The sequence below is a fragment of the Stegostoma tigrinum genome, chromosome 28 (assembly GCF_030684315.1).
Source record: "Stegostoma tigrinum isolate sSteTig4 chromosome 28, sSteTig4.hap1, whole genome shotgun sequence".
Classification (NCBI taxonomy): domain Eukaryota; kingdom Metazoa; phylum Chordata; class Chondrichthyes; order Orectolobiformes; family Stegostomatidae; genus Stegostoma; species Stegostoma tigrinum.
Window position 1 is genome coordinate 48217916 of NC_081381.1, and position 11620 is coordinate 48229535.

General features: G+C 41.3%; 1 protein-coding gene across 3 annotated transcripts in view; it reads left to right on the forward strand.

Annotated features, from left to right (window-relative positions):
- si:dkey-205h13.2 (uncharacterized) overlaps nucleotides 1-11000 on the forward strand; it is a 156220-nt gene extending 145220 nt beyond the window's left edge. For all 3 annotated transcript variants that reach the window (XM_059638018.1, XM_059638017.1, XM_059638019.1), the window contains 6 exons: nucleotides 134-231; nucleotides 2867-3041; nucleotides 5550-5647; nucleotides 8417-8591; nucleotides 8682-8779; nucleotides 10652-11000. In XM_059638018.1, coding sequence (XP_059494001.1) covers nucleotides 134-231; nucleotides 2867-3041; nucleotides 5550-5647; nucleotides 8417-8591; nucleotides 8682-8772 — 637 coding nt within the window. In that variant the 3' untranslated portion in view covers nucleotides 8773-8779; nucleotides 10652-11000. The remainder of the gene's footprint in view (nucleotides 1-133; nucleotides 232-2866; nucleotides 3042-5549; nucleotides 5648-8416; nucleotides 8592-8681; nucleotides 8780-10651) is intronic.
- Nucleotides 11001-11620: the final 620 nt, after the last annotated feature.

The following is an 11620-nucleotide window of genomic DNA, read 5'->3' on the forward strand; positions in this document are numbered from 1 at the left end:
TTTAAATTGATGCGGTGCCTTCCCTCTAATTCTGTTCTGACTTGAGGGACCTGGAACACTCAGGCTTATTTCTCAAATATGAATAGTTTTGAGAAGTGCACTGACCAAGTACATTCCATTTTACATTCAACAGGTGTAGCGTTTTAACTGGATTTACCTGTATTAATGCACAACAAAGAAATGGCAGCTGTGAAGATTATAGAGTGCGATTTACCTGCCCTGAATCTTTTTGTAAGTAGTGAACGTTTTTAAATGGTGTTTTGTGTACTAAATTTCAAACCACAAATAGTATTTCTGGATGCAATGGTGCAACTATTATCCATTTACTTTAGAACTAAGCAGTTGAAATTCGTTGTTGGAAATAACCATGACAAATGTCCTGAAAGTTGTACTATATTTAATCTGGATGGATAAGGGTATGAAATGTAGCAATGCTTTATCATAGCAATCCCTTTGCATGTTCGAGATTCCTGAAAATGTTTAAAACCTTAAAAAGCATTGCCAGCCCCCATGACTGTACAAGCCAAAGGCCTATTAATGACTTTATGAAGCTACATGGCCTTATCCCTATTACTTTGGTCTCAGTTGCTCTCAATTTAATCTTTACCTGTGTCAAATCAGTATGCATGCTTATTACGAACTGCTGATCAAACTGGAACTCCTGTTTAAAACATTATTCCTTGCTTCGTTATCTTTGTTCAATGCAGCATTCTTTCTTAGAGACAAGCACATGAAATGCTGGAGAAACTCAGTAGATGTGCCGGAAATTTTGGCAAACATTAAGATTGATAAGTCCCCAGGGCCAGACCAGATTTATCCTAGGTTGCTCCGGGAAGCGAGAAAGGAGGTTGCTAAGCCGCTGGTGAAGATCTTTGCTTCCTCATTCTCCAAAGGAATCATACCAGAAGATTGGAGGGAGGCAAATGTTGTTCTTCTTTTCAAGAAAGGGAATAGGGAAATCCCTGGAAATCACAGACCAGTCAGTCTTACGTCTGTGGTCAGCAAGGTTTTGGAAAGAATTCTGAGGGATAGGATTTATGACTATTTAGAAAAGCATAGCGTGATAAAAGGGAGTAAGCATGGCTTTGTGAGGGGCAGGTCATGCCTCACAAATCTTATTGAGTTCTTTGAGGACGTCACGAGACAGGTTGACGAGGGTCGAGCAATGGATGTGGTGCACATGGACTTCAGCAAGGCATTTGATAAGGTTCCCCATGGCAGGCTCATTCATAAAGTCAGAAGGTATGGGATACAAGGAGATTTGGCTGTCTGGATTCAGAATTGGTTGGCTGACAGGAGGCAGAGAGTGGTTGTAGATGGTAAGTATTCTGCCTGGAGGTCAGTGCTGAGTGGCGTCCCACAGTGGTCTGTTCTTGGGCCTCTGCTCTTTGTAGTTTTTATAAATTACTTGGATGAGGAGGTTGAGGGATGGCTTAGTATGTTTGCTGATGACACAAAGGTTGGAGTTGCCATTGATAGTATCGGGGCTATTGCAGGCTTCAGCGAGACATTGACAGAATGCAGAGCTGGGCTGAGAAATGGCAGATGGAGTTCAAACTGGATAAATACGAAGTGATGTGTTTTGGAAGGTCGAACTTAAATGCTGAAGATAGGATTAAAGGCAGGATTCTCGGCAGTGTGGAAGAACAGCAGGATCTTGGTGTTCAAGTACATAGCTCCCTCAAAGTTGCCACCCAGGTGGATAAGGTTGTTAAGAAAGCATATGGTGTTTTGGCTTTCATTAACAGGGGGATCGAGTTTAAGAGCCACGAGGTTTTGCTGCAGCTCTACAAAACCCTGGTGAGACCACACTTGGAATTTTGTGTCCAGTTCTGGTCGCCCTATTATTGGAAAGATGTGGAGGCTTTGGAGAGGGTGCAAAGGAGGTTTACCAGGATGCTGCCTGAACTGGAGGGCTTGTCTTACGAGGAGAAGTTGACTGAGCTCGGACTTTTCTCTCTGGAGAGAAGGAGGAAGAGAGGTGAACTGATCGCGGTGTACAAGGTAATGAGAGGCATGGATAGAGTCGATAGCCAGAGACTTTTCCCCAGGGCAGATTGACTGCCACGAGGGGTCATAGTTTTAAGGTGTTAAGAGGAAGGTATAGAGGATACATCAGAGGGAGTTTCTTCACCCAGAGAATTGTGAGCACATGGAATAGTTTGCCAGTGGTAGTCGTGGAAGCAGAGTCATTAGTGACATTTAAGCGACTGCTGGACATGCACATGGATAGCAGTGACTTGAGGGGAATGTAGGTTAGGTTATTTTAATTTTGGATTAGGATTAATCCACGGCACAACACCGTGGGCCGAAGGGCCTGTACTGTGCTGTACTTTTCTATGTTCTATGTGGCAGCATCTGAGGAGAAAGAAGTGGTGTTAACGTTTCAAGTCTAGTAAGCTTCATCTTCAGAACTGAGTTCTTCAGAACCAGACTCAAACCACTAACTCTGTTTCTTTCCCCACAGATGCTGCCAGACATGCTGAGCTCATCAAAGTTCTCTGAAATTGTTTCAGATTTTTAGCGTTTGCAGTATCTTGCTTCCTTCCTTGAAGGAGAGTGAATTTGGTCTTGCTCTTGAGACCAGTGTGTTTTTGCTGAAATAAAATTGGAAAGGCACCACCCTCTTTTCCTGTGGGATCCTCAATTTGTAGTCTCTTTGAAGCATGAAGTGAAAAAATACTGGATTTCTCTCCTTCATTAAGCTCTTTTCAATAACTATCCATCAAAATTTATTATTTTGTTTAACTTATTTTAAAATTCAGTTTCCAGTAGCAGTCGAATTTTACCTTTATGAGTTTCTACCCTAAGATTGAAAGTGTTGAAGTGTTGCTCACAGCACAGTCTTTGTTTTCCTTTAAACCAGGCAGCTGCAAAACCCAGTGGTTTGATCGAGATGACCCTTCTGGAAATGGGGATTATGAAGATCTCATGAATCTTCGAAAAGAAAATGCTGATAAAATCTGCAGTAATCCGACTGCCTGTGAAGTAGAGACAATGGATGGGGTCCCTGCCTCACGCACTGGAGACATTGTTTCTGAGTAAATAATGATACTTGCCATCTTATACGGACATCCAGAAGGCATTCAATCGGGCTCCACACAATAAACTGTTAGCAGAGATAAAAATACATGGAATTGGAGGCAACCTTTTCACATTGGTAGGAAATTGGTTAGAGGTATTTGACAGTCAATAGGGATATGGAGTATATATCCATTGGTAGGATATGACTAGTAGTATCCCACAATGGGGACTTGGTATTTCAATTTATTTATCTGTGACTTATTTAAAGGAATAGAGAACATTATATTCAACACCAGGCTAGCAGGTGCAATACAAAGTGTAGGCAAAGGCAAAAACTTGCAAAAGGATACAGACATATTAAACCAGTGGAAAAAAAAACTATGACAGCTGGACTTCAAGATGGAAGATGTGAGTTCATACAAATATCATATATGATTGATCTGATTACTCCATATTCCTCCTACCCCAAATGCCCTTTCACCTCCTCGCTCATCAAGAATTTATCTAATTTTGCAATTCTTCAACGCTGTATGATGCCATGACTCTGAATAAACTTCAATGCAGATAACAAAGCAGTGATTTGACAGCCTGTATAAGAGGATTAAAAGATTAGATTAGATTACATACAGTGTGGAAACAGGCCTTTTGGCCCAATAAGTCCACACCGCCCCTTGGAGCATCCCACCCAGACCTATCCCCCTATAACCCACACAACCTTGAACACTACGGGTAATTTAGCATAGCCGATCCACCTAGCCTGCATATCTTTGGACTGTGGGAGGAAACCGGACCACCCGGAGGAAACCTACGCAGACACGGGGAGAATGTGCAAATTCCACAGACATGAGGCTGGAATCGAACCCAGGTCCCCAGTACTATGAGGCTGCAGTGCTAACCACTGAGCCACCGTGCCACCCCTTGATATTCTAAAGTAGTTCAAATGAAACTGTTTCCTTTGGAGTCCAGAATGTAAGTATAAAATTTGGACAGCGCGGTGGCTCAGTGGCTATCACTGCTGCCTCACTACTCCAGGGACCTGGATTTGATTCCACCACTTGGTGACAGCCTGTGCAGAGTTTGCACGTTCTCCCTGTGTCTGCATGTGTTTCCCCCAGATGCTCTGGTTTTTGCTCACAATCCAAGGATGGACCTTGATCAGATGAGTCAATGGTCCAAGGAATGGCAGATGGAGTTTAATTTAGATAAATGAGAGGTGCTGCATTTTGGAAAAGCAAATCAGCGCTGGACTTACACACTCAATGGCAAGGCCTTGGGGAGCGTTGCTAAATAAAGAGACCTTGGGTTGCAGGTTCATTGTTCGTTGAAAGTGGAGTCCCAGGTCGACAAGATAGTGAAGAAGGTGTTTAATATGTTTACCTTTGTTAACCAGTGCATTGACTGTACGAGTTGGGATGTTACGTTGCAGCTGTGCAGGACATTGGTTAGGCCACTTTGGAATAACGCATGCAATTCTGGTCTGTCTGCTGTAGAAAGGATGTTGTGAAACTTGAAAGGATTCAGAAAAGATTTACAAAGACATTGCCAGGGTTGGACGGTTTGAGCTATAGGGAGAGACTGAATAGGCTGCGGCTACTTTCCCTGGAGCACCGGATGCTGAGGGGTGACCTTATAATCATGAGGGGTGCGATAAGATGAATAGCCAAGGTCTTTACCTGGAGGGAGGGAGTCTAAAACGAGAGAAATAAGTTTAAGGTGAGAGAGGAAAGATTTAAAAGGGACCCAAAGGACAACTTACTGATATAGAGGGTGGTGCATGTATGGAATGAGTTGCCAGAAGAGGTGGTGGTGTCTGGTACAATTACAACTTGAAAAGACATCTTGGGTATATGAATAGGGTTTATTGGAATATAGACCAAATGCTGGCAAATTGGACTAGATTAGATTATCAGCATGGATGAGTTGGGCCAAAGCGTCTGCTTCCATGCTGAATGACTGTATGATTCTGCGACTCTATGTGCAAGTTATTTGGACGGAGAATGCTAAATTGCCCTGTATTGCCCAGGGATGTTCAGGCTAGATAGATTACCCATGGTTAATGTGGTGTTTATGGATAGGGTAGGGAGCTGGGTTTGGGTGGGAAGCTGTTCAGAGTGTTGGTGTGGACTTGATGGGCCAAATGACCTCTTTCTGCAGTGTAGGGTTCAATGACTTTATGAAAATTAAAATTAGAGCCAGGCATTTCAGGGAGTAATGTCAGGAAGCTCCCCTTCAGAATAAAAGGTAGCGTAAATCTAGAGTTCTTTGTTCCTGAAAAACTGGTGAGGAAAGTGAATTAACGATCTCAAACATTAAGATTGATGAATTCCTGTTGAGGAAGGATATTGCAGATTGTGAAACTAAAGCAGGAAAAATGGTAGATACAAATCAGCAACAATTTAAGTAAATACCAAACCAGCTGAGTGACCTACTCCTGTTCCTGTGTAGTTTGAAATTGGGACTGTTTCAGAGAGATTGAATTGTTTTAATGATCAGATTAGCACATGCTCCTCTTATGCATTGAACAGGTGCAGCATTTCAACTGGATTTACATGTGTGAATGCCGAGCAAAAGGACCGGAGCTGTCAAGATTACAGAATACGATTTACCTGTCCTCGCACTTTTTGTAAGTTTTGAACATTTTAATTGTGGAATCTGCCCTTCCACTTAGCTAATCATGATGCAATGTTGAATGTTGTTCCCATGTCAGAAAATTAAAGGGCTGAACTCCTTTCCCCCCGTTCAAACAAGGCAGGTACGTGGCAGCTGTAGAAAACTAGGCTCAGTGCCCTTGATCCCACATTCTGAAAACCGTACTGAGCAAGGTAGCCACATAATTTATGCTGATCTGTGTCATGCATCTTGTCACTAATGTCCTTGAGGAGAGGAAACTTGCCATCCTTACCCAGACTGGCCTACATTGACTCCAGATCCACAATAATGTGGTTGACTTAATTGTTGTCTGGAATGACTAAGCAAGCTATTAAGTTCAAAGTTTGGTTAGGGATGGTCAACAAATGTAGGCCTTTCCAGTGATGCCTCTGGCTCATGAAAGATAAGTAAAAACAGAGAATTGTACAATTTATTTCTTTACTGGTTCTGATTATTTCTTCATTGGAGGCAATGATGTGTTGTATTGTAGTACACTGAGATCAATTTTGAATTGAATTGGAAATATGTGCCTTTAGGATTGAAAAAAAAATCTTCATTCTGCTGAATCTCTGGGAGCCTCAAGCCTTTCAGCTGATATCTGGCTCTACTTTTCAGTCAATGTCAGGGCACCTATTTGATTTGGTCAGTCATTTACTGTTTTTGATAGTCAGCTTACTAAGGCCCGAATCAGGTCCAAACAGAAGCAACAGGTCAAAAAATCATAAGTATACAGGGTACTTGCCTTTATTAGCCAACGCATAGAATGCAAAAGCAAAGAGGTTACGCTGATGGGATTGCACTAGAGAGGATGCGAAGGAGAATTATCAGGATGTTGCCTACGCTGGAGAGTGCAAGCTATGAGGAAAGATTGGGGAGGCTGGGGCTTTTCTTGGAGAAGTGAAGGTTGAGAGGAAAGTTGATGAGAAAGTTTAATGAGAATTTGTGACCCACAGTGTCACCATACCTGGGGGATGCTGAGAAATCCATGGGATTGATCCAGTCCACCTTCATTCTTTGACTACTGTTTGCATGTTACCCATGTTTTCCTCATGTTAATTCCAGATGCTGGAGTATAAATTAACACCTATATTGTAGATTATTTTACCATTCTAATTTCCTATCTTAGTTAATGCTGTTTGTGCGTAACTATGGAATCTTGTGGTTTTCTTCCCTTACAAAGTATCAAACTTTTTCCACTTTAAACATTAATGATACAGGTCATTAATCAGTCCACAACATGAATTCACTCTCACTAATGTTCATAATACGATGAAAATGTGGCACAGATTCAAGTTAATCTATCTAATTACACAAATGGAGCGCCTAAAATCAGGAGCATACCAGATCATCAAGAAGCATGTGTAGAGATTTTTTTTCAACCTGTTCAGACATTCATTAGGAAGATAATTAAATTCTGCAGGTACAACTGTTAGTTATCATGATACAGCTCATGAAGAAATGAATATGCACTGAGACGTGAAACCATGAGTGGCTTCTATGGGAAGATACAGACAAGACCAGATCAGAACAAGAACAGAAGCCAGGCAAATGGTCGAACAATTAGTGAGGGCGCGATTTTTAGACGGTGATCACAACTCTGTCAGATTCAAGATTGTTATAGAAAAGGACAAGGATGGGCCTGAAATCAAAGTTCTCAAATGGGAGAAAGCTGATTTTAATAAGATTGGATATGATTTGGCCAAAGTGTACTGGGAGCAAATGTTTTCAGGTAAATCTTCCTCAGAACAATTGGATGCATTCAGGAAGGAAATATGGAGAGTACTGGGCCAACATATTCCAAAAAAGAAACAGATTCTGTCAACCCAGCATATCAAGGGATATACAGAATTAGATTAGAGGAAAAGGGAGGCTTATGGTAGGTACCCACGGCTCAAAACAGCAGAAGACTGAGAGGAATATTGATTAGAGAGAAGTGTATCCCATGTTGAAGAATAAGACAAGGGAGGAAATAGCAAGGGCATTTGTTCAATTCCTCTCTGGCCACAGGAAAAGTGCCAGAGGACTGGAGGACAGCCAATGTGGTACCATTATTCAAGAAGAGAGCAAACTACAGGCCAGTCAGTCTTATCTCGCTGGTAGAAAATTGTTAATAGTATTTCTGAGGGACAGGATTGACTTGCATTTGGAGACACGTGGATTAATTAAAGACAGTCAGCATGATTTTGTTCAGGGGAATTCATGTCTGATCAGCCGGATTAATTTTTTTGAAGAGGTGAACAGACGTGTAGTCTAGTTGGAAAATGGGATTAGAATAATTTGGTGCTTGTTTCTGACCATCCTGGTCATGATAGACTGAAGGGCCTTCGTCTGTGCAGTAGATTTCTAAAATTCTATGCACCAGGTGAAAGAAGTGAATGCTGAACTTGGTGGTTGTAGTGCTGCTTTGTCCCAGATGTTACCAAATTTCTTGATTGTTGTTTTGGAACTAAACTCATCCAGGCTAGTGGGAGTATTCCATCACACTCCTGATTTGTACGTTGTAGCTGGGCAGGCTTTGGGAAGTTATGAAGTGAGTTATTTGCTGCAGAATTATGAGTCTCTGCCCTGCTGTTGTGGCCATGGTATTTTTGTGTGCATCCAGTTATCTTCTTGGCCAATGGTAAGTGGTAAAAGTTGATTTTGTGCAGTTAAATGTCCCCCAGTAAGATTCCCAACACTTAGTTTTGCTTCCACCTTTCAGCATGTTGCTTACAATTTTCATTTGATTTGTTCCTTTAAACAGGCAACAAGAAAACTCAATGGTTTGATCGCGATGACCCAAAAGGAATTGGGGATTTTGAAGATCTGGAGAACCTTCGAAAGGAATATCCTGGTCAGATCTGCAGTAGCCCAATTGCCTGTGAAGTACAGACAGTCTCAAACCAGTCAGCTGCAAGCACTGGGGATATTATTCCTGAGTAATTAGACTGTTTGTACCACTGTTTTTCATATGTCAACTTTATGTTTTATCGATTACATTATCATCCTCTTTGGTTTTGCCTCAATAGGTGCAGTACATTGACTGGGTTTATTTGCCTGAATAAAGAACAAAGCTTTAAGCTCTGTGAAGATTACAAAATACGATTTACCTGCCCTTAATCTTTTTGTGAGTATTGGACATTTGGAAATGTTGATTTATTGACCATCTCAACTAATTTGAAGGAACAGCTGTTATGGGTTGATGTAGCCACATGGAGTCCAGAGCCTCCTTTAGCTCCTGTGCCAGCCCATGACAAAACATGCTCATTGTCTTGTACCTCCAACCTTTGCCCTTATAGCACCATGCCACCTCACACACCTTGGGAAAACATCAGGAGCCATCTTGAGACTAAGTACAGATTAAATAAAACAGTTAAGATATATTAACACAATAATTATAACATTTGATATTATAAGCAATTATTAGAACTAAAAGAACAGTTCTTTTCAGCTCACAGACAAGTAGATCATTTTCAATTTTTAAAAAGCAGTCTGTTTAAAAGATTGACAGCTTGACCATTCTACGGTTCTTCCCTGTTCTTCATGAATAATTACAATTCAAAAAAATGCAACACTTACCCTGAGATATAACTCATATTCCAGCAAAAATGGAGTCTGTTTGCCATAAAATATGTTCAAATATTAGGCAAATGTGCATGTATATAATCCACAGCGTTTCTGACAAGTTGTGCCAAGCAGATGTAGATGCAAAGGTTTATTCCAACCGTGCTAAACAGCGTCATCAGCTTGGGTAGTATTTTCAACATTTTTGAAGGAAAAGTTAAAATGGCAAAGGAAGGATCACATCAAAAGGTCTGCCACTCTCAATTTTGATCTCCCCACTTAATAAGAAGAAGCAACACAACAATGAAAAAGCAAGATGGAGTCTGAGAGTCTCTCATCTTTCTGGTTCTTCAGCTCCATACTTGTGACATTTCTGTTGTGAAATGTATAATGAATTATAAGTTATGTGTGGATTGTATTTTATACCAACAAAATTTTCTACTTTGAATTGGGAAGAGTAGGTGACACCACTGCTCAATGTTGTAATCCTAAATTTTAAAAATTAGTCCATTAACCTGAAATTGAAACCTTTCAAGTTGGAAGGTGGGCTGAAGACAAGGCTGCCACCTCCAATAACAGATCAGAGATGGGCACCGAGGCAGATTAATATTGAAGCCAGCAATTTAAAAGGCTCACCTCCATTTATGGCGTCATTGATGCAGATCTCTAATAGTTGTTAGGCCTCCTAAAACTCACACACCTCAACCACCCAAGAGATATAGTAAGAACTGTCGATGCTGGAGTCTGAAATAACAAAGTGTGGAGCTGGAGGAACACAGCAGGCCAGGCAGCATCAGACGAGTAGAAATGCTGACGTTTCAGGTCGGGACCCTTCTTCAGAAATGGGGAAGGGGAAGGGGGCTCTGAAATAAGTAGAGAAGGGTGTGGGGCTGGGGCTGGGGTGGGATGGTGACAGGTGAGTGGTGGGTAGTGGTGGGGATTGGTCAGTGAGGTGGGTGGAGCGGATCGGTGGAAGAGAAGCCGAACAGTTCAAGGGAGGGGTTGGAGAGATTTTGAAGCTAGTAAAATCCACATTGAGACCATTGGTTGTAGGCTCCCAACGCAGAATGTGAGGTGCTGCTCCTCCAATTTCCAGGAGGTGTCATTGTGACACTGATGGAGGCCCAGGATGGACATGCCATCCAGGGAATGGGAGGGGAGGATGTGACATATTGTCCATATGTCTACAACAAAAAAAAAATTGCTGGAAAAGCTCAGCAGGTCTGGCAGCCTCTGTGGAGGAGAAAACAGAGTTAAAGTTTCGGGTGCAGTGACCCTTCCTTAGAACGCAGAGTTACTGAGCTTTTCCAGCAACTTTGTTTTTGTTCCTGATTTACAGCATCTGCAGTTCTTTTGGTTTTTGTCCATATGTCTACAGCTGATTCTAAAAACATAGAAAGTTCCTGATCACATCTCAGTTATATGATTTTTCTAGGAACAAGTGAGCAAGAAAGCAGTCCCAGGACCTGGATCTGGAGCTAGTCAGGCCTGCTTCAGGCTTGATATTTGACAAGCGCTGTACATAAAACATTAGTCTAATGGATTTGGCTGCAAAAAATAAGCAGTTACTAAGAGAATATCACATTATATAGACTTGCAGTTACTGTCTAATCACGTTGAATTGTACTACCTGTATAATTGTATAGAAATTGAATTTTCAGTAAAATACATATCATTTTGAGAAATGTTGGAAATTGGTAACTATTAGAGAGCAGAACTGTTGGAACTTTATGCATTTAGTTATTGGTTGCCATCTCAATAAAATATGAATGAAGTTTTGTTTTCTCATTATTGTTATTAGTGTAATTATTGGAATATTCATTAGATTTAATCTCTGCAAATATAGTATTCAATAAGTAAATAAAGGGATAATTTTCTAACAAAAGCCTGGAGACAAAAAGGACATGTCTCATTCCTAAAATGGAATAACAGTGTCACTATTTTAACCCAATTCAGGGAATGTGTGTATTACTGGCAGTACCAGCATTTATTACCCATGCCTAATCACTCTTGAGAAGGTGGTGGTGAGCTACCTTCTTAAATTGTTATAGTCGTTAAGGTGCAGGGACACCCACACTGCAGTTAGGGAGAAATTTGCAAGATTTTGACCCAGCAACTCTGAAGGAACATCAATATAGTTTTGAGGCAGGATGGTGGGTGACTTAGAGGAGACTTGCTGGCCCTTTGTCTCTGGTGCCCTTGTTCCCCTAGTGATAGAGATTATGGGGTTTGGAAGGTTCTATTGAGGTAGTGCATTTTGCAGATGGTAAACACCACTGTCACTGTGGTTCAGTTGTGCAAGGAATGAATGATGAAGGTGGTAGACATGTGCCAATCAAGTGGTTTGCTTTGTTCTGGATAGAGTCAGAGTCACTATGAGACAGAAGAAGGCCACTTGATCCAC